Here is a 23,377-nt window from a genome sequence, read left to right as displayed (position 1 = left end):
CGGCCATGCTTGGGCACCGCCTTGTAGTCGAGCAAATCGACCCCAGGACTTATTCTTTGTAAGCCTAGTACTTATTCTATCAGGCTCTTTTTGCCGAACCGCTAAGTTACGGGGACATAAACACACCAGCATCAGTTGTCAAGCGAAGTTGGGGGGACAAACACAGACACACATACATACATACATATATATATATATATATATATATATATATATATATATATATAAAAAAAAAAAAAAAAAAAAAATAGACAGGACACAGATATGTGTCGATAAGCCAGCTGGAGGAGATGTTCTCCTGGGGCTAAAAGCAACAGTAACATCCACCCTTAGGGGTCAGCCACATTTAAATGGCAAATATACTTCACTTTATCGTGCAGTTACTGTTAACACCTCGTTCAGAGATTTAACATATATATATATATATATATATATATATATATATATATATATATACGTATATACATACATATATACGATGGGCTTCTTTCAGTTTCCGTCTACCAAATCCACTCAAGGCTTTGGTCGGCCCGAGGCTTTAGTAGAAGACACTTGCCCAAGATGCCACGCAGTGGGACTGAACCCAGAACCATGTGGTTGGTAAGCAAGCTACTTACCACAATCTTTGATGTTTGACTTCCATTGCCAATTGCCTGTCCTCCATCACCATGTAGTAGGCACAATCATGGTTTTCCTTGGTGGTGGCAACTGCAGGACGTCCAAACCATGTCATCTTCAAGACTCTCCCATCCCCTCCTAAATTCAGCTGCCTACTTTTACACTGTTGATTAAGATGGAGCATCATTCCCTAATATAGCAGCCATGTCAGCTTGAATGTCCTTGGGAGCTAAACCCTTTTTTTCTGCAGGTACTTGATAACACTATGATGCCAAATTTTCTCCATTTTCAAGAGAAGTCACTACTAATTACCTTTGAAGTCATCTTTGAACAGTCAGCTTCCCTGGAAAGAAACATTGTAGTTATTTATGAGTTGAAATTAATGCATGCACAATTTCACTGCTTTAGCATCGCTATTTCATAGTCAACTTATGAACTTTTCAGGCCACCCTTGTAAAGTTGTATCAGTGTATGTCAGAAATACTTTAGGCTTTTATTTTATCAAAGGCCAATTTTGTTTTACTTTCTTAACTGTCAATCAATATCAGGTTACAGAACAGCTTTGAAGTTTTGTCTCATTTGACTTGTGTTTCAATAATCTTTGACTATGGTCAATATTTGAATTGTGTTTAATTTTCCACAATAAATTTATAAGTTTTGGCTTGTTTTTAAAAAGAATTTTCTTTTTTTTTTTCCAGTGAAGATGAAATCCTCCATCATGCAGAAGAATATGAATCTTTTTACTCAACATTTGTCGCCTTATCAGCTCACTATTTGGGAGCAAATGCAGGTTCCGGTAAGTAACTCCTTACAATTGTTATTTAATTCCCATTTTTATGTACCAACCTGAGTTGGACAGGTCTTAGTGTCTTGTCACCTCTTGTGATCCTATATTTATGGTACACACCAATACATTCAAATAAAAAGAATGCATGCATCCACCAGTTCAGGCATTTAACAAAATTGTTTTCATGTCTGTTGTAAAGTTGAATGGCATTAGCGCCAATTATCTTTCATAAGCTGGATGGTTACATGTTGCATCTCTTTGTCGATAGGGGTTCTGAAGTCTCATCTCTAAGTTGTAGTAAGAAGATGGTGTTTTTTCTTGTCATAATATTACTGCCTCAGGTGTGGCTACCACCAGAATCTAGAGCCATAGGGCAACAGATTTGCTGGGTAAGAAAATGTAACATTCCCACAATGCTACATTGCATCCCATGTGTTCAGTCACTGCACATCAATGGCAGTGATGTCCTCGGGGAGGAATAGCAAAGTATATCTTGTGCATTGGATCTGCAGATTACAGCTGTTCTACAGATCACTAGGGTTTCTTGATCTGCACTGCCTTGAGTTAGACAGTAACTTACTGTTTGTCTGAAGTAAAATTAAGACTTTTTGTTTTTTCCCCGATAATTTTAACATCCTGAGAGAAAGAAAATTCTTGATTCTATTTATAGAACCAGTTGCTTTTGATTAAATATCATTTTACTAACATTGCTTAAGTTTTATGAAGATTTGTACAGCAGCAAGATGTCTCCTGCTGGGCTGTCAGTGAACATTAAGAGAAGTTCACTTCCAAACCATGTGGTTTCAAGTTCAACCTCACTGAATGGCACCTTAAGCAAGTGTCTCCATCTGTAGCTCTGAGCTAAGCAAATCTTTGGATTTGTTAGGCAGAAACTGAATGAAGGTTCTGTGTGTATGAGTATGTGTACAAGTGCTTATGTCTCCTTGTTTTAACATTATGCAATAGTTATATATAAGCATCACCATCGTATAAACCATGTTTCTTGTTCGGGTTAGAATAATCTTTTGTTTGAGTTTTTTTGGTGCACGTTTAATCAGGCATGACCACAGAAGATGTTTACTTTGCAGCTACACAGTTTCACTTAATTCCACTGTGCTGTATCTTGGATAAGTGTCAAGTGGAGATGTTTTGAGAAGGAAATTGGGTGAGCGGCCCAATTGCATGCATGTGAGCATGTACACACACACACACACACACACACACACACCAGAATCTGTTTCACTGAGGTGGACAGATCCTTTGTCAACTTGTATGCGAAGTTCAAAGTTGTGAGATCAGCCGTCACCACTTCATCCCATGTCTTCCTTGGTCTTCTCCTGCCATAAGTTCCATCTACATTAAATGATCAGTACTTCTACACACACACACACACACCTTTAGGTATACAAATGACTATGGAATATTATGCTGCGTCATTCATAATATGAATCATTCAACATAATTTTTTACAGTCAATTGTTCAAACAAGGTCACCATTCCGCCTCCTGTCATAAACTTACACAATGGTAGACAGAGAAATGTATTTTGAGTCTCTATTAGTTGTTTTTTTTTTTTGTTTTAAATTGATAAACATTTCATATTAACAAATCTGGTGTTATGAAAATATGAAAGATCTTTTCCATGTTTTTTTTGTTTCAGTTACAAAGGTTAATTTACCATGTGTCATATCTGCGACAAAAGTTTTATTGGCTTTCCTTGTGAACAGATTACAAAAACACAGTACCAATTGTACTATTTCACAGGTAAGATATGATGCAATTTGCATTTTTTAAACTCTGTTTTTTTTGGTTGTGTGCAAGAATGCAAATAAAAATCTGTATCATCATCATCATCATCATTGTTGTTGTTTAACGTCCGCTTTCCATGCTAGCATAGGTTGGACGATTTGACTGAGGGCTGGTGGACCAGGAGGCGACACCAGGCTCCAATCTGATTTGGCAGAGTTTCTACAGCTGGATGCCAGAAAAATTTGAAATAAAGAAATTATGTTAGCTTAGATAGGCTATTGATGATTTTGTGTGTGTAGATGGAGCAGATATGCATATACAAAATAGTAGTATTGGACTGAAACAAAATGTTTTTGAAGAGTGGACAAAGTTTGCTTCTCAACTCTATGCTTTTCCAGTTTGGTTTCACTGTGCCTTAAGTTTGTTTGTGTGTGTGCGTGAGCTTGCATGTATGTCATCTTTTAACACCTGTCTTCTGTACTGGTATGCGTTGGACTATGTATATGTGTGTGTGTAGGCTTTCCAATCACATGGTTCCAGGTTCAGTCCAGTGTGTGGTACCTTGAGCAAGTGTCTTCTATTATAGCTTCAGGCCAGCCAAAGCCTTGTAAGTGGATTTGGTAAACGGAAACTGAAAGAAGTCTGTCGCGCACGTGTGTGTGTGTGTGTGTGTGTGTCCCACCACTGCTTGACAACTGGTGTTGATGTGTTTACATCCCTGTAACTTAGCAGTTTAGCAAAAAAGAATGATAGAATAAGTACCAGGCTTTAAAAAAACATAAGTACTGGCGTCAATCCATTCGACTAACAAAAAAAAAAAAAAATTCTTGAAGGTGGTGCCCCAGCATAGCCACTGTCTAACGACTGAAATAAATAAAAAATAAAAGACACACACACACACACTCACACACACACACACGTATGTGTTATGTGTGTGTAATCATTTAATGTTCTGTTTTCCATACTGGCATGATTTGGTAAGCCAGAAGACTGCGCCAAGCCCTAATATCTGTTTTCGTATAGTTGCTACATTTGGATGCCCTCCCTAATGCCGACTGCTTCACAGAGTGTACTGGGTACTTTACGGCACTGCCACTTGTGAGGTTGCAAAGTAACTCGCAACTGAGGGAGTGTGTTAGTGAGGGAGGTGACTTAATTCCTAGTGATAAGAAGTAAAATAGAGGGGCTGGAAGAAGGTGATGATGAGATGTCAGGTCATACCCTCGAGTAACAGAGAGGTGAATAGCAAGAGAACTGGGGGGTGGGGGTGGAAGAGGATTGGATAGGGTGAGTGGGTCAGTAAGCAAGTTTGCTAGAGTGTGAAAGGAGTGTGGCTGATTGAATACCGGGGGGGGGGGAGGTGAGAGGTAGGAGTGGGTTGAGGAGTTAATAGGTAGCAGCATAGATGATGCGAAGTGTGTGTGAGGGTGGGATATGAGAGATGCCCAGTGCGAGGGCCAGGGTCAGAGGTTCATAGGAGTGGAAATGGTGAGAGAGAAATAAAGATGGTGTGGGAGTTGCCATTGGCAAAATGGTGGGGGGAATATACAGGAGGAAAATGGGAGTTCCTTGGGAAATCAGATGCTGAGAGATGATACTACGAATGTGGGAGACAAAGGAAGTGGGTTTTAGGGAGCATGAATGGCAGGGGGAAGAAATTTGTGCAGTTTTGCTCTCATAATTTCAGCAGCTCAGTGAATAGTGCTAGGGTCAGTTGAGTGATGGGGGTGAGTGTTAGGAAGATGTGTTGGAGGGGAGAGATACATCGAGATAGGGTGCATAAACACAAATGATATGCTTTTGGGGCCTCAATTTCCTTTGGATGGGTCTCTTGAACAGAGCAAATTACCAATCATCTTCTGTTGGATATTTGAGGGTGTGTTCTTAGTGTTCATTCCAAGGCCTGTGTGTTCTTAGTGTTCATTGCTCCTGTGTGTTCATTCCAAGGCCTGTGTGTTCTTAGTGTTCATTGCTCCTGTGCATCTGCCACACACAGTCTACTTTATCTGTTAACTTTCCAGTAGCACTCTTGTGTGTCCACAGTTTGCACTGGATACACCATATGAAATTTCTACATAGCAAGAAGGGCCATTTTTCTGCAGGGATTAGTGATTTGTCTGCTCTCCTGATTACTAGAACTTAGGACTCTTTTCTAAGTTAACTTTGATTCCAGCTTTACTTCTAAACCTGGAATTTTTTCCTAATTTTACAATAGTTTCTGTCCTAAGAACATGGGTCATCAACATTGAAAGAGTTCCCATGGGCAACCAGTCTTAAACTCCTCTGTTATGACCTGGAGGACTATGATAAATAAGAGGGGACTGAGAACCAAGCCTTGGTGAATTCCTACATGCACACTTAATTTGTTCCTATAGTTGTTAACTTTCACCTTACTGTCATCACCCCTAGAATGTACCTTGGACAGCTTTTACCAACCATCATCTACCTCCAACTTCCATAACAACCACCAGATGAGGCAGCAAGGGATGCTGTTAAAAGCTTTTCCATGCCAACATATACCAAGTACAACATTTTATTTTTGGCTAAATTCTTTTGCAGTTGCCTTACTGGGAGGATAGCATCAGTACTGCTTCTCTCTGGCACAAAACCAAACTGCATCGTATCTAGGCTGACTCTCTTCCTAATTAGTTGAGCTATAAGCTCTTTCTGTAAACTTCATGATCTGGTCCAGTAATTTGATACTTCTGTTGTTACTTCTGTCTAAAGCATCTCCTTTACCTTTGTAACGGTTCATTATAATGCTGCTGCACCAGTCTTTGGCTGTGATACCTTCCTGGACAAACTGATTATCTATACAGGTGACTAGGCTGTATCCTAAACTGCCAGATATTTTAAGCATCTTGGAGGTAATTCCTGATGGACCAGAGGTTTTCCCTGTCTTCATATTTTTAATTGATCTTTTTTTATCATACTGCTCTCAGCAAGGATAGCTGGTCCTTTTGTTGGGTCTACATTAGAAAGATTTCTTTTCTTATGCATTCTCCATATTTAGTAGCACTCCCATGTCCACTAAATGCAAATGTACCATCATCAATCCTGATACACTTCTCTCTTTCCAGAAGACTTGGCAAACCTCTTCCTTTATGCCTCTTGTTAAGTATACCTAGCTTCTCTTCCCAGCCACCTGTTTTAGTTCTCTGCTACTCCTATGCTTCCAATCTTTCCAAGCCTGTTTCTTTTCTTTTATATCTCTTTCTACTTCACTGTTTCACCACTGTATCATCCTTGTTCTGCAGTCTTCAGTAGGTTGTTCCTTAAAATCTTCAAGTTGTGCTCTATGTTATAAGTCTCTAGCTCTTCCTCTGTGTCAAATGCTTCAGATAAAACCTTTCTAAATCATTGACTGTTCAATGGATCTTTTGAGTTTCCATACCTTTTTCCAAATTGGTAAGAAAGACTCTCTGGGTCTTTCTTACCCTAAGTCTAAAGTCACTAATGACTAACCTATGTTGGGCAGTACATTCTTCACCTGGGAAGGACTTTGCATTTATGAGTATCTGTCTATCCTGGTTTCTGGTAAGAATGTAGTCAATCTGGCTTGTCTCACCACCACGTTGATACGTGATGAGATGACTGGCTGGTTTCTTGAAGTTAGGGCTGCAGATCATTAGGTCATTTGCATTACAAAACTCAAAGAGCCTTGTTCTGTCCTTATTTCGGGAACCGAATCCAAAACCTCCACGCATACTGCAAAAGCCACCAAGATGCTGCTCAACATGTCCTTTGAGGTCATCAACCATGAAGATAAGGTTACTGTCATGAAGATAAAGTAGTCTGCAAAAAAGCTTTATAAGATCAATCCTTTTATTTATCCGACAGCCCCAATTGAGGCGCATAGGCAGAAATGATAGTTGCTATTGTATTTTCCAAGACAAGTCTAAATATCCTAACACAGGGGTTTTCAAACTTTTTGACTTGCGGACCCCTTTATATTTCAGGCTTTACCTTAGAACCCCCTTATAAACGCTTATGAAATTTATACATAAATATTTGCTTAAAATAACATATATTTTTACATTTATTTATTTAACAGTATTTAACAAATAGGTTTATTGTCAATTAAAAGATTTCGATTAAATAACATATATAAAATCAAATTGCCCATAAAAAGTATTTGCTGTCTACGGACCCCCTGTCTTGTCCTTGCGGACCACAGTTTGAAAACCCCTGTCCTAACACACACTCTGACTACCTCAATCACTTTTATCCACCTATTTCCCTGCTGAATGTATGTCCACACTCCCTACCCTATCGCTATTATTGCCTTCGCAGAAGATTTTATATATGTATATCTCTGTGTGTGTGTGTTATTTGCCTGTAAGGAGTCTGGTTGAGTTTCTCCTCCATCTTTTTGCATGCAGTACACATTTACACACTTCCATTCTCGCATTTCAACAATCTCACTAGACCTATATTGACTATGGCTGCTGTAAGGATGTGGATGGGGTGGAAAGAGCAAGTATGGAACTGGGTGAGTGGATGGGGGGCAATTCAGTAATTAAAAAGGTTTGTAGGGCAGTTTGCCTGCAGGCAAACTGTTACACATTACCAGCTACACAAATTAAATCTTATCGCTCATGTAGACTGCCATTTCCCCAGATCCTCAAACATTCAAGGACAACTAGATATAGAGAGACAGAAAAAAATATATGTTTGTGTTTGTCCCTCCATTACTTGACAACTGGCGTTGGTTTGTTTACATCCCTGTAATTTAGTGGTTTGGCTAAGGAGACAAATAAAATAAGTATCAGATTTTAAAAAATAATAAGTACTGGTGTCTATTTGTTTGACTAAATCCCTCAAGGTGGTGACCCAGCATGGCTGCAGTCTAACGAGTGAAAGAAGATAGACATACATGCACATGAATATGTGTATATGTGCACATATATACCTATGCACACAGACATGTATATGTAGATATGCATGTGCGTGTGTGTGTGTGTGTGTGTGTATGTATTTATGTTATCTTTTTAAAAATTGAACTCTTCCTATATGTGTATGTGTGTTTGTATCATTCATTGGTTTTGCATCCATTTTTCCATGTTAGCATGGGTTGGATGAATACGTATTTTAGATAATGTTTTACAGCTGGATACATTTCCTGTTGTTAACCCTTATTTGTTTTCCAAGATATGAATTTTTCATTCCATTTGTTTACAAAATTGTAGAGCAATCATAGAACAATTTAACAGGAAATACCAACAAAATGTTACATTTTTTTTGTGTTCAGCACTTTCATGTGAAGATGCAGAATGTAAACATCTGCGTGTGTGTGCATTCTTATCAACATGACCTATTCCTATGGAAGGTGTAATTTGTAATCTTCGAAACATATGTTGGAAATAAAAGTATTCAGTTAACACAGCATGGAAAGCGGACGTTAAACGATATGCGTTTTACTCCATTTACTAAACTTATATATATATATATATATATAGCATCATCATCATCATCATCATCATCATCATCGTTTAACGTCCGCTTTCCATGCTAGCATGGGTTGGACGATTTGACTGAGGACTGGTGAAACCGGATGGCAACACCAGGCTCCAGTCTGATTTGGCAGAGTTTCTACAGCTGGATGCCCTTCCTAACGCCATATATATATAAAGCACCCAGCATACTGTATAAAGTGGTTGGTATTATGAAGAGCATCCAGATGTAGAGACCATGCCAAAATAGATAATTGGAGCCAGCCTGGACAGCTATCCAGCTTATTAGCTCCTGTCAAACCGTCTAACCCATGCTGGCATGGAAAATGGATGTTGAATGATAAAAGCAATTCTATATTGAACATTGCTCACTCTTGAAATTGCCCTCTCTTTTGTTGCTGTTACCTCCATCTTATTTGTGTTAGGTAAAGCATCAGTTGCACTTCGTTCTGTCTTACCATTATTTGTAAATGTAACATTGCTATATACATATAAAGACCTTTTTAATTTGATGAAATTTAAAAGGTGTAAGAAATACAGTAAACTTGATTAATCTATGAATCTTAAGAAACATTTAGAATATTTAATTTTTCCAACATTAAAAGTGGAAATATGAAAAAAATAAATAAATCTCTATTTCGTTCTATTCCAGAAATATATCATGATCTTAATCAAAGGTTTGTGTGAAGGCACAGGTAGCCTCCTCAAACAAGACATTGTGACATTCACAGCACTTCTCAAGTCAGCAACAACCCCTGATCACATCACAGAATCTTCTTCAGGTTTGTGCATCTGTTTATCTCCAAAATTACTAAATTTTTTGGTAGTTATTTTTTTGAGTAGTGTTTCATCACAAAGCATTGGAATAAGAAATATTCTATCATTTTTATTTCTTATTCTTAAGTCATCTGAATAGTTTTACTTCATAGCTTGTTCTTCTTTAGGTTCCTCAATGATTCTTGCTTATATTATTACCCTACATCACATTTACAAAGAAGAAATATTCCTTAGTCATTTCTGTTACATTAAATTATGTATTTTCATGTTTTTCTTGAAGTGTTATTTGTTGAATACACTTTCTAGTGGTAAATAATGTAGATTAAGAGGTGATTTTAAGTGTTACAAAGTGTCACAAATATTGGTGCCATGTAAAACGCACCTGTGTTGGTTCTACACAAAAAGCACCTGTGCTGGTTCTACATAAAAAAAACCTGTGTTGGTGCTGCGTAAAAAGCACCCACTGTGGTGCCGCGTAAAAAGCAGCCGCTCTGGTGCCACGTAAAAAGCAGCCGCTCTGGTGCCACGTAAAAAGCAGCCGCTCTGGTGCCACGTAAAAAGCACCCGCTCTGGTGCCGCTTAAAAAGCACCCGCTCTGGTGCCACGTAAAAAGCATCAATGCTGGGACAACCTGTGCAGATGATTTATTGTCATTGAATGTTTGTGCTGCACGTTAGGTCACTCTTTCCATCAAAAAGCACCTGTGCTGGTTCCATGTAAAAAGCACCCAGTACACTCTTTAAAGCAGTTGGCATTAGGAAAGGCATCCAGCCATAGAAACCTTGCCAAAACAGACAATTGGAGCCTGGTGCAGCTCTCCGGCTTGCCATCTCCTGTCAAACTGTCCAACCCATGCCAGCTTGGGAAATGGACGTAAAATGATGATAAAGATAACAGTTTTTGAGATACAACATCAAGATAATGATAATAATAATTATTATTCTTTAAAATTTTTGCCTAATGATTCTGCCAGCTGGCTGCCATAACAATAATAATGATAATAGTTTCAAATATTGACACAAGGCCAGCAATGTTAGGGGTAGGGGTAAGTTGATTACTTCAATCTCAGTGTTCAACTTGTACATACTTTATTGATCCCGAAAGGATGAAAGACAAAGTCTACCTTAGAATTTGCACTTGGAACAGAACGAATGATGAAATGTCGCTAAGCATTTCATCTAGTATGCTAACGGTTTTCCCAGCCTGCTACCTTTAATGATGATGATGATGGACTCTCCTGTTGAAGGCGATGTATGAGTGTCCAGCTTTTGATGAACGACCTCTCTGAGTGGTTGGCGTTAGGAAGGGCATCCAGCTGTAGAAACTCTGCCAAATCAGATTGGAGCCTGGTGTTGCCATCCGGTTTCACCAGTCCTCAGTCAAATTGTCCAACCCATGCTAGCATGGAAGGCGGACGTTAAACGATGATGATGATGATCAAATGCCTGTGCCGTACGTTAGCTCACTCCCTTCATTAAGTCTACAGTGCATGGTGTACCACATGTTAGGTACTGAAGTGATTGCAGAGCAACATGAGATGAAGAGTTTCCCTCAAGAACACAACACAACACCTGGTCTAGGAATTGAAACCATGACCTCTTTCTCCTATAGGCACAAGGCTAGAAATTTTTGGGAAGAGGTCCAGTTGATTACCTTGACCCCAGTGCTCCTTTGATACTTATTTCATCAACCCCAAAAGAACGACAGGCAAAGTAGACCTCTGTGGAATTTGAACTCAGAATGTAAAACAAAATGCTAAGTATTTTGCCTGACATGTGCTGCCCTAATAATAATAATGGACTCTCCCATTGAAGATGAGAGTTCAGCCTTTTTGCCGAATGACCTGCACAAATGATTTGTTAACTGCTAGGCCCTGCGCCCTCACACCTAATGATAGTAGTAATAATAATAATATTTTCTGTTTGATAAAATAAGTACCAGTCATTTACTGGGGTTAATTCTGTCAATTGTACCTCAATCTCCATTTCACGTGTTCTTGCTTTGTTTCAATCATTATTTAATTTTTCTTTTCTTTACTTTCAGAAGAAGAACCTGAACCAAAAGAAAGCAAGAGACCCAGGCTAGATTTTGGACAGAATATTTTTGACCAATTAACCTCTGTCCTCGAGGAAGTAACCCCATTTTCAAGTCACATTTCAAAGTCTGAGGTTCCCGTTGAGACTCTAAATTCTGATGGTGACACCACTATTGTCCATGTTGCAGATTCTCTGGAAGAAGTGCAGCTATTATTTGCCAAAAAAAACCTGTCCAACCTTCTTCAACTCAATGGTAGTGAAATACTTGTGGATGTTTGCTCTCATCTACCACTACTTGCCCGTTATATTCACCGGTGTAGGGAGGCTATCAGTAGCACTTCCTTTGTCCTACCTCTCACATTATCTGAAGCTCTTACAGCTAGAAATAGGTAGGTGCACATTCTTTTATATTCGGTTTATTTCAACATCCAGTGCTGGTGCCACGTTAAAAGCACCCAGTCCACTCTGTGAAGTGGTTGGCGTCAGGAAGAGTATCCGGCTGTAAAATCCATGCCAAAACAGACAGTGCATTGTTTTGAATTAATCAATCATCTTGTAGCTTCAAGATTTCAATTATGTGATTGTTTCATTCTTAAAATGAGATTGCAGGGTAGGTGGGAAAGGCTGGATCTAGTCAGTTTGAACATAAAACCAGTAGAATATCTTGGCTGGATATGGCCAGTTTAACCCTTTAGCATTTAAACCAACCATATCTGGCCAAAATATTCAACTTGTTTTTATGTTCATCTGTCCAGATCTAACCTCTTACACCAGCCCTACAAAATCTTTCTAAAAACTAATAGTTGCCTCATCAAAATTTCAAAGCTACAAGATAATGCATGATTAATTCAAAACAATGTGAACAAGAACATCCAGAGCGTGCAAACCTCCACCAAGGCAACACCAACGTCCTCTGAACGATTAGTCAGAGAGGATTTTTTAAATATCTGAAGGCGGTAAGCTCGCAGAAATGTTAGCATGCTGGCAGAAATGCTTAGCGGTATTTCACCTGTCTTTACATTCTGAGTTCAAATTCTGCCAAGGTTAACTTTACCTTTCATCCTTTCAGGCTCGATAAATTAAGTACCAGTTATGTACTGGAGTCGATCTAATCGACTGGTCTCCTCCCCAAAAATTTTGGGCCTTGTGCCTAGAGTAGGGAAAAAAAATAGAAAATGACAATATTTGAAATAAACTCGACTGGTCTCACAAACTAGAATACTAAAAATGAACCTGACCGCTCTCAAAAATTAAGTGAAAAAAAAAACAGGAAAAATAATCCAGAATCCTTGTCTGGTACCGGATCGATCCCAAAATCTAATCAGTTTGTATTAGTCATGAGGCCAAACATCCCTGAAAGTTTCGTTCAAGTTCATCCAGTGGTTCTTGAGATATTTTGTCCACAGACAAACAAACAAATAAACACGACTGAAAACAATACCTCTATCTTTGCTAAGGCAGAGGTAATAAATAAGCATTACTTTCAACAGGCGCAGGAGTGGCTGTGTGGTAAGTAGCTTGCTTACCAACCACAGGGTTCCGGGTTCAGTCCCACTGTGTGGCACCTTGGGCAAGTGTCTTCTGCGCTAGCCTCGGGTTGACCAAAGCCTTGTAAGTGGATTTGGTAGACGGAAACTGAAAGAAGCCCGTCGTATATATGTGTATATATATGTATGTGTGTTTGTATGAATGTGTTTGTCCCCCCACCATTGCTTGACAACCGATGCTGGTGTGTTTATGTCCCCGTAACTTAGCGGTTTGGCAAAAGTGACCGATAGAATAAGTACTAGGCTTACAAAGAATAAGTCCTGGGGTCGATTTGCTCGACTAAAGGCGGTGCTCCAGCATGGCCGCAGTCAAATGACTGAAACAAGTAAAAAAAAAAAAAAAAGTAAAAGAGTAATGTGAATACTAAAGGGTTAAATGCTAGAGAGTTAAAAAAAAATTACTGAAAAAAAAAAAGAAACCCTTCTTGATTTTATGCTATCTTTTTCAGCTATCCATCCCTGCTAAATGATGTGCTAATTGTATGGCGAGCCTTTAGTCTACCAGTGCTGGAGCCATTAACTCCACGGCAACTCGAAAAAATCACCATCGTCACTTTAGGTTGCCTTTACAGTTCAATTGTTGTGGCAATATCAAACACCATCGTTAACCTTGCTAGTGCAGTTCCTATGAAAAATCCTGCAAACAAAGATGAAGAACTAGACAATTGTGGAATGACCATTGTTCAAAAAACTGTAAGTTTTCCTCATTTTGTGTAAATGTTAACAAATAGTGGCAATAAAGTCACACGGAATATTTATTATTTTGCTAAAAGTGCATTTTGTAGTTAATACTTCCTTCACTTCCTTGTCCCCAGACTGATAGTCACTGGTTAAATGATGTAGATCTTTTAGAAGTAAATTGACAGCTTATTAATTTTCATTTCTTAATTGTTTTGGTTAAGTTAATTAGAAAATTTGAGCGAGATCGTTGCCAGTGCCCCTGGACTGGCTCTTGTGTGGGTGGCACATAAAAGACACCATTTCGAGCGTGGCCGTTTTCGTGCGGGTGACACGTAAAAGCACCCACTACACTCTCTGAGTGGTTGGCGTTAGGAAGGGCATCCAGCTGTAGAAACTCTGCCAAATTGGATTGGAGCCTGGTGTTGCCATCCGGTTTCACCAGTCCTCAGTCAAATCGTCCAACCCATGCTAGCATGGAAAGCGGACGTTAAATGACGATGATGATTAATTTTCTAATTGTAAAATATGTATAAACCCATTTGACTAAAAGCAATTTTTTGGTACTTCATGTAAACATAAAAAATTTTTTGGGAATACATGTTAGAATGGTAAATTAGGTGTTAAAAATGTAAATAGAAAACGGCTAAAAAATTGACAAAGTATATAACATTTTTAGATGTTGGAAGTAATTATCCAATAGTTTTTTTTTTCTTAAAAAAACAAAACAAAACAAAAAAACCCAATTCAAAGTAGTTTTGCTCTTGTAATTGTTTCAGCCTTCAAATTATTTTAAAAGTTATATAAGATATCCTCTATTGTCTTTTCATATCATTAAATCATTTTAATACTTATGTAAGATGTTAATCTGAATTTCCTGTCCGTTGAGTAATAAAAGCTAAAATAATGGAACATTCTGTGAGATATATATATGTATGTATAAATAAATAAAAGGATCATTTTGATAAATTTTGTTCAGTGTGGAATCATCATTTTGTATAACGTAGTTACAAAAAACATATATGAAGCTGAACTAAAACCTTAGACTAGTGATTGTTTGTATATTTGTTCACATAATTCAAGTTTCTCATTTTGAAAACCTGATTTATTTTTTACAGCTTGAAATTGTTAACATTGTCTCATCTGTGATTAGAAACTCCACCCGAGCTGGTGGACATGTAAGTTGAAAACTTTATATTGTTGGATTTAATCTTAGAATATATTTAGCTCTTGGGAATCATCAAGATGACCTGGCAATTTTTATGCAATAAATACATGTTGGCACCACATAAGAAGCACCCAATACACTCTGTGAGGTGGTTGGTATTAGGAAGTGCATCCAGCTGTAGAAACCTTGCCAAACAGATTAGAGCCTGGTATAGCATTCTGGCTTGCCAGCTTGTGTCAAACTATCCAACCCATGCTAGTGTGGAAAATGGATGTTAAATGATGATGATGATAATGAAAGACAAAAAAAAAAGCTAATCCATAGACTTGCACCACCACCTATGTGCTCTCACTCCAGAGAAATTCAGTGAAAACTATGTTGTTGTTTTTGACATCAGCAAAATTTTCGGTTGTGTCTGGTATGAAAACTCCTTGAAATTGCCAGCTTATGGGCTCAGTTGGTTTCTCGTTTCTTGGATGTAACTTCCTATCAGATGTCCAAACATACTTCATCCATATCAGACCAAGACACTAATAGCCAAACCAGCACCAATTCTTTTCATACAGACCTTGGAAAAAAATCCTTTAATGAGAACAGTTCAGTCTTGTCTCGTTCATGAGCAACAAATCACAAACACTACTTGTATCAAAAAACATTGCATGCCACTCCTAAATATGAGCAACTTGGGCCTTGCTGATCATTCCAATTGTTGGGTCTCACTATCACCAGTCTAGGATCTCTCTTGGTAAAAGCTCATCCTTAGCACAGCTTAGACTGCCTCCCAATGACTGGCCTCGTTCTTCAGGGCCAGAAGACATTTCAATCCCTGACAATTATTGACACTCTACAATGTTCAGGTGTGACCTGCAAATGGAGTCTTGCTCCCAAGACACTAGTGTGGCTTAAATCTACCTACAGTTTAAGGGAACCTAAAATGGAGTATACCAAGTAACATGACAGTTTTGAGGATCACGAGTCGTTACTTCAGTTCTTTTTAAAAACTGAATTGAATCACTTTGCTTCTTCAGAGAATAAAGCTTGTACTTACTTGTACTCAGTGGCATTCATTCTGGGTGCATTGATCCAACTCTGACCACATCTGACAGTTGGCTGCTGTCAAGGCTATAATGGACACCCAGCCTGGTTCCACTGTCAAAGACCATAGATGCAGGGCTCCAATTGTGCTTTCACATTTGCCTTTACCATCGTCAGTCACATCTTCAGTTGATCTCCAGCTAGTTTGCACCAGCCTGGGAGGGGAGCCGGGTTGCCAGGGAACGTTATTTTACATGTATAGAATGCAAAATGTGAATCTCTATGTTGACTATAAATGCATTTTATAGCAGAGTTTATTTTTCTGTGAAATATGTCATTTTAGGTGGTACAGAACTTGCATATGATGGCTGCCTGGTTACTACTGAAAGGGTTACAGAGCATTTTATCTCTGACTCTCTACGTCATACTTGAGCGCAAAGATTCTACACGGACCAAAAGCCAAGATTCTCAAAAAAGTTCTAAAGAATCTCAAAATATTCGACCAGCTTCTGCAAAGAGGTAGGACTTCTAGTTTTTGGTATTTAAAAGTGTTTTAATTCATTTGATTTTAAAATATTTTATGGTCAATACTTTCTTTATTTTCTTAATTTTTCCAGTTTTCAAGGATTTGGAGTTTTGTCTGTTGCTTTAGCATCAAATGCGATCCAGCTGCTTTCAAAATTACTTGATGATTTGCAAGTTGAAGGGAATGTGGTCAAGGTCTGTGATGAGTTTACTTAATTATACCTCCTTTATAATGAAATTTACTTCTCTTTTACAATTATCCAAATTTTCTTCCATTTTTGTATTAACCACTGCTTTTTTTGTTTCTGTGGATGAATTTCACATTGTAGGAATGAAATATTTAATCCATAATTGTTAGTCCAACAGAATATGTTTTGTTTTGCTTATTGTTTTTCATGCAGGGGTCTGTTCTGATGTTGGGCATTTTTTTTTTTTTTTCTTGTTGTGTCATAACAAGTTGAGAGTTCTTTTGGGCAGGTTGTTGGTCTTCTGCAAAATAGTTGGATGATAGAGCTGCAATCTTGGCAACAAGCCAATGTGCTGTGGGTCACCATTAGTCTGGAACCTCCTCGGGATACTGGCCCTACCAGGAGCAAAGGTCCAGATGGTAATGCTTGCTCAGATCTATCTATAGAACATGCAAGCCCTCCTTACCATGACATGGTCAGATGAGAGAGGCTGGCAAGGGACCACTAGTGAATGGACAGCACTGGTGGACCCGGTCTGCTCTATACATATTGATGTCTCTGGGAACCACTAACCTGGGATGAGCCCAGCCCCATCAAGCAAGAGCAAGAAGCATAACTTTTCAAGCACTAAAGAACAGTATTTAGTTGCTGAAGAGCCACAGGTGAAACAAAATATATTTTATTGGCTCTCAAACTTATCTTTGAGGACTTTATTCTGAGATAAAGCTTCATTTAAACTTGTCACCCTTGGAATATAGTAGGAATATTTGACTTTTTCTCTGGAATTTTTTCCTATATGTTATTTAACTCTTCAGCATTCCAATTACTCTGTCAAATGTGATGTGTATTTATTCATTGTTTTGAATTTATCATGCATTACCTTGTAGCTTTGAGATTTCAATGATGTAGTTGTTTATTTTTAGAATAACATTGTAGGGTAGGTGTGAAAGTCCAGATCTAGCTAGTTTGAGTAGCTAAAATATTTGGGCCAGATATGGCCAGTTTAAATGCTAAAGGGTCAATACAGGATTTTTATTAATTTTTCTTGATGAATTGATACTTATATCTTTGTTAGATAAAGGGGTGGGTGGGGTCTTTCCCCCTCCCCCCATTATAAAAGAGACTAAATTCTTTGATTTAAATTTCAGGAGAAAGATGATGAAATGAAAACCAGCATTACAGCTGGATTTACTGCTTGGCAGAGAGTGCACAAGCTAACATGCTGTATCAATTTAACTGACTTGTTGTTCAACTTGGTAACAGTCTCTTTTAGAAAGGTTAGTAGTTTTAAATTTCATAATGTCAGTTATGCTTTTCACCTTTCATATTTTATTTATATTAAGAATAATTACCATAAATCCTTGAGTATAATACGTAGGAGATTTTTAGGGGGCTGTACCTCTGAAAAACCTAAACCTTGTGTATAATACGCACCCCTTCTCTAACTTGAGTCAAGGAGGTCGATATAACGTCCTTGGTTTGTAAACATAAATATGGTAATGTCCTTTATTATTATTGTATATATAACATAATGCAAACGTGTAGCTTTTTTGTGCACTTTGCAGAAAATAAAGAAATAACAGTAATAACGTCAGTGAAAAATAAATATTAAGTAAATTGCCTTTGCATATTTATCACTATCAGTTACAAGCCTGACATCACAAAATGCGTCTGAATAAACATTGCCGGACACCAAATAGAGACTCGGACATTGCTTAGAAAATATTTTTCATTTTTAACCTAGTGTATAGTACGCACTAGGGATTTTGACCTTTAAATTTTGGGGGAAAAATGCAGATTATACTCGAGGTTTTAGGGTAATAATTGTATTAATTTTAAAAAATTACATTAATTAAAAATATAATTTCAGGCTTCATCTCTCAAGAGACAAAAGCAAGGATCAGAGACATCTGAAACAAGCAGCAGTAGCACATCTGATTCTAACACTTATTATGAGGATGACTTCAGCAGTTCAGAAGACAGCAGTGAAGAAGAAGGTTTGATTTGTTTATATCATCATCATCATCGTTTAACGTCCGCTTTCCATGCTAGCATGGGTTGGACGATTTGACTGAGGACTGGTGAAACCGGATGGCAACACCAGGCTCCAGTCTGATTTGGCAGAGTTTCTACAGCTGGATGCCCTTCCTAACGCCAACCACTCAGAGAGTGTAGTGGGTGCTTTTACGTGTCACCCGCACGAAAACGGCCACGCTCGAAATGGTGTCTTTTATGTGCCACCCGCACAAGCCAGTCCAGGGGCACTGGCAACGATGTCGCTCGAAAATCCTACAGGAGCCAGTCAGGCGGTACTGGCAACGGCCACGCTCAAAATGGTGCATCTCATGTGCCACCCGCACAAGAACCAGTCCAGGGGCACTGGCAACGATCTTACTTGGCTTGCCGGGTCTTCTCACGCACAGCACATTTCCAAAGGTCTCGGTCCGTAGTCATCGCCTCGGTGAGGCCCAATGTACGAAGGTCTTGCCTCACCACCTCAGCCCAGGTCTTCCTGGGCCTACCTCTTCCACGGGTTCCCTCAACTGTTAGGGTGTGGCACTTTTTCACGCAGCTATCCTCCTCCATTCTCACCACATGTCCATACCAGCGCAATCGTCTCTCTTGCACGCCACAACTGATGCTGCTAAAATTAAATGAAAGTCTCTATCTTTTGTTGGGGTCACTATAAACCCAAATAGCCAAATGATTGCTGAGGTGTCTGTCTTTACCATTGATTCATTTGAGACTTTGCTCTCTTGTAACCATGTCTCAACAATCTCACCTCGAATCTTTTCTGGTTTGCTTGAAGCCGCCACCACGAACTACTCCATGCCACTATTTTGCCACTTGTTTTAGTTATTGGACTGCAGCCATGCTAGGGTTTTTACTTTGAAGGGTTTGGTCGAACAAATCACTGCCCCCCCCACCCCAATTATTTTTTAATGCCCGTTATTCTTTCGGTTTCTTTTGCTGAACTGATAAGTTATGGGGATGTAAATAAGCAAACACTGGTTATTTAGCAGTGGTGAGGGTGACAAATACAAAGACACATGGGTACACACACACACACACATTGGGCTTCTTTCCATCTATCAAATCCACTCAACAACGCTTTGGTTGCCCAAAGTGCTGTGTAGTGGGACTGAACCCAAGGTGACGTGGTTAGGAAACGAGCTTCTTAACCATACAACCACGCTTGCACCTAACTTTTTAATTCATTTTTTAATCAAGCATCTAAGCTATTATAATTGAAATATCTGATAATTCTTTCTTGTTCTATTCACATTTGAAAGCCTCATTAGATTAAAATGGGTTTTTTTTTTGGGGGGGGGGTGCTAAAATGCTTTTACTAATTTTATTTCATTCACTTTGAGAAACTGTAACAAGCCATTTAATCCCTATAGTTTATTCTCTAGATTTGGCTCTGAACACCTTAATAGTGAAATTAGCCAGGTAGTCCTGCTGTGTGGCACCTTGGGCAAGTGTCTTCTACTATAGCCTTAGGCTGACCAAAGCCTTGTGAGTAGATTTGGTAGATGGAAACTGAAAGAAGCCCATTGTATGTGTGTGTGTGTGTATATATATGTCCGTGTGTGTGTTTATTTTTGTGTTTGTCCCCTCCATTGCTTGACAACTGATGTTGGTGTGTTTACATCCCTGTAACTTAGCGGTTCAGCAAAAAGAAACTGATAGAATAAGTACCAGGCTTTAAAAAAAAAAGAAAAATCCTGAGATCAGTTTGTTCGACTTAAAAAGGCCTTCATGGTGGTGCCCCAGCATGGCCACAGTTAAATGACTGAAACAAGTAAATGATAAAAGATTTTGAAGGTGTGATTGTTTATTTTTAGAATAACATTGCAGGGTAGGTGTGAGGTGTGTGATCTGGCTGGTTTGAACATAAAACTGGTAGATATGGTTTGATATGGTTGGTTTAAATGCTAAAGGGTTAATGACATAAAAATCATTTTTAAAAATCTATTTTTTATCTGAACTCTAAAATATTCATTTAACAGCATATCGCCAAAGGTCTTGGTCACTTGTCATCATCTCTATGAGGCCCAACATTCAAAGATCATGCTGCCAGCAATGGCCACTATGCTAAAAGTAAATCCGTATATATTGTACTTTGTTAGACTCAAAACAGGGCATTGTCATGGTTTGCTAAGTCTTTGAAAAATTCTTATAATCTCTTTTTATTAGAACTATATGTTGAAGAAGTGGCTTAGGGAAGACTCTATGATTTAGAATAATTTGTTTCCTATTTTCAGTTGAGTTTTGACAATATTTAGAAATGTTAGATTTATAGAAGGTATTTCGAGTACAGTTAAAAAAATTTTTTTTTGAATGTGTAGGCATGGCTGTGTGGTAAGAAACTTGCTTTCAAGTTACATGGTTCTTGGTTCAGTCCCACTGCGAAGCATCTTGGGCAAGTGTCTTCTACTGTAGCCTCAGGCTGACCAAAGCCTTGTGGGTGGATTTCATGGATGGAAACCGAAAAAAACTTGGTGTGTGTGTGTGTGTGTGTGTGTGTGTGTCTCTTTGTATCAGTGTTTGTGTCCTCCTCCCACCACTTGACAATGGTGTTGGTGTGTCTACATTCCTGTAACTTAGCGGTTCAGCAAAAGAGAACAATAGAATAAGTACCAGGCTTGCAAAAAAAAAAAAAAAAAAAAATGTCTTGGAGTCGATTTGTTTGACTAAAACCATTCAAGGTGGTGCTCCAGCATGGCCGCATTCATATGACTGAAACAAGCAAAAGATAAAAACCAAAATAAAATCACCATTGCTATCAATTTTGCTGCGTTCTACTTTGCTTACACAGCCTAGTAGTTTCTTTTGTTAGTGATTACTGTTGAAGCAATAAAGATGGATTTTATTTCATTGTGTGGTATGCTTCAATGACTTAAATTTATTATGAGATATTTACGCTGTACCTCAGTATTAGTAAGCCGGAATAACAGGAATAAAGTGTTTTATAGAGTAGAAACAAAAATATAATTATTTATGCATAGTGTCTCGGAACGAAAGGAAAATAGGTTAACAATTTGAAGTGTCAGTTTGTGTTGTGATTTAATCCTTTAGGGTTTAAATTGGCCATATCAGGCCTAAATGTTTCAACTGTTTTATTTTAAGACTGGTCAGATTTAGCCTTTCACACCTCCTTTTAATGTCAGTCTAATAATAGCTAATCCCATCATTGAAACCTTGTAGCTTTGAGGTTCAGTGATGTGATTAGCTTTGATCGATTCAAAACAATGTGAACAAAGAAGCATTACATAGGTGCAGGCGTGGCTGCTTGGTAAGAAGCTTGTTTCTCAACCACATGGTTCCAGGTTCATTCCCACTGCATGGCACCTTGGGCAAATGTCTACTATAACCTTGGGATGACCAAAGCCTTGTGAGTGGATTTGCTTGACGGAAACTGAGAGAAGCCCTTCATGTATGTATGTATGTATATATATATATATATATATATATATATCTATATATATATATATATATATATATATATACACACGCACATACACACTCTTTTTAACTTGTTTCAGTCATTTGTCTGTAGCCATGCTGGAGCACTGCCTTTAGTCAAACAAATCCACCCCAGTACTTATTCTTTGTAAGCCTAGTACTTATTCTAGCGGTATCTTTTGCATATATATAATGTGTATATATGTATTTATGTGTGTGCCTGTGTTTGCTCCCCCCCCCCCTCATCACTTGACAACTGATGCTGGTGTGTTTATGTCCCCGTAACTTAGTGCTTCGGCAAAAGAGACCGATAGAGTAAGTGCTAGGCTTACAAAGAATAAGTCCTGGAGTCGATTTCTTCGACTAAAACCCCTTTAAGACAGTGCTCCAACATGGCCACAGTCATTTGACTGAAACAAGTAACAGAATAAAAGAATTACATTTGACAGAAGAATCCGAACGCTAAAGAGTTAAGAAAATACTATTCTATCCAGTGATAAATATATTTTTTGAGATTTATAAGACAGTAAAGAGTAATTTTATTTCTAAGTTTTATTTTCTCTAATCTTAGTTGTTGCTAAATACTCTTAATTGCATATGACTTATTGTTTACCTTATAGTAGAAGATGATGAACCACTGTTAGGCTTATGGTTTGAAGAAACACTCTCACCTACAGAAACAACTGATCGAGCACCTTCACCACCACCTGCTCCTACACAAGATGGAACCAACAATGGAAAACGTTCTCGACAAGTTAGTGATGATGACAGCAGACCAAATTTTATTCCTGACCGAAAAGAGCCAGATGGGGTGACTAATCATTTTGTTCTTTAATTTGAAATTGTAAGGTTTGTATTGTTTGGTCTTTATATAAGAAATGTTAAATTAGGAAAACCTGACGATGATGATGATCTTCTAACGTCCGTTGTCCATGCTGGCATGAGTTGGACAGTTTCACCAGGGCTGGCAAGCTGAGGGGCTGCACCAGGCTCCAGTCTGATTTGGCATAGTTTCTATGGCTAGATGCCCTTCCTAATGCCAACCACTCCAAGAGTGTTAAAGGGTGCTTTTATGTGCCACATGCACAGGTCTCAGTTGCACGGCACCAATATCTGCCATAAACACGATTTCACTTGGCTTGATGGGTCTTCTTCTCAAGTATGGCATATTGCCAAAGGTCTTGGCCATTTATCATTGCCTGCATGAGGCCCAATGCTTGAAAGGTCCTGTTTATGGGCCACCAGCATGAGAGCTAGTCACGCGACACCAGTATTGGCCTCATTGCCTCCATGAGGCCCAACGCCTGAAGGTGCTTTTTATGTGCCACCAGCACGGGTGCTAGCTACA

The 23,377-nt window shown here is 38.6% G+C and overlaps 1 protein-coding gene across 19 annotated transcripts in view; it reads left to right on the top strand.

The window, feature by feature from the left end:
- The window catches only part of LOC106881733 (E3 ubiquitin-protein ligase UBR4-like), a 218,908-nt gene that overhangs the window by 16,253 nt on the left and 179,278 nt on the right, over window positions 1-23,377 (top strand). For 12 of the 19 annotated variants that reach the window (XM_089339695.1, XM_089339696.1, XM_089339692.1 and 9 more), the window contains exons 2-12: window positions 1,317-1,414; window positions 3,065-3,168; window positions 9,259-9,388; window positions 11,427-11,808; window positions 13,416-13,659; window positions 14,763-14,822; window positions 16,191-16,366; window positions 16,465-16,567; window positions 17,709-17,837; window positions 18,431-18,557; window positions 22,650-22,840. In XM_089339695.1, the coding sequence (XP_089195821.1) occupies window positions 1,317-1,414; window positions 3,065-3,168; window positions 9,259-9,388; window positions 11,427-11,808; window positions 13,416-13,659; window positions 14,763-14,822; window positions 16,191-16,366; window positions 16,465-16,567; window positions 17,709-17,837; window positions 18,431-18,557; window positions 22,650-22,840 (1,744 nt within the window). The remainder of the gene's footprint in view (window positions 1-1,316; window positions 1,415-3,064; window positions 3,169-9,258; window positions 9,389-11,426; window positions 11,809-13,415; window positions 13,660-14,762; window positions 14,823-16,190; window positions 16,367-16,464; window positions 16,568-17,708; window positions 17,838-18,430; window positions 18,558-22,649; window positions 22,841-23,377) is intronic. The other 7 variants (XM_089339693.1, XM_089339687.1, XM_089339685.1 and 4 more) reach the window with 1 other exon arrangement.

Source organism: Octopus bimaculoides, chromosome 22 (genome assembly GCF_046866305.1).
Source record: "Octopus bimaculoides isolate indiv1 chromosome 22, ASM4686630v1, whole genome shotgun sequence".
NCBI classification, from domain to species: domain Eukaryota; kingdom Metazoa; phylum Mollusca; class Cephalopoda; order Octopoda; family Octopodidae; genus Octopus; species Octopus bimaculoides.
Note: the sequence above shows the minus strand (reverse complement) of the source record. Positions and strands in the feature narration are given on the sequence as shown.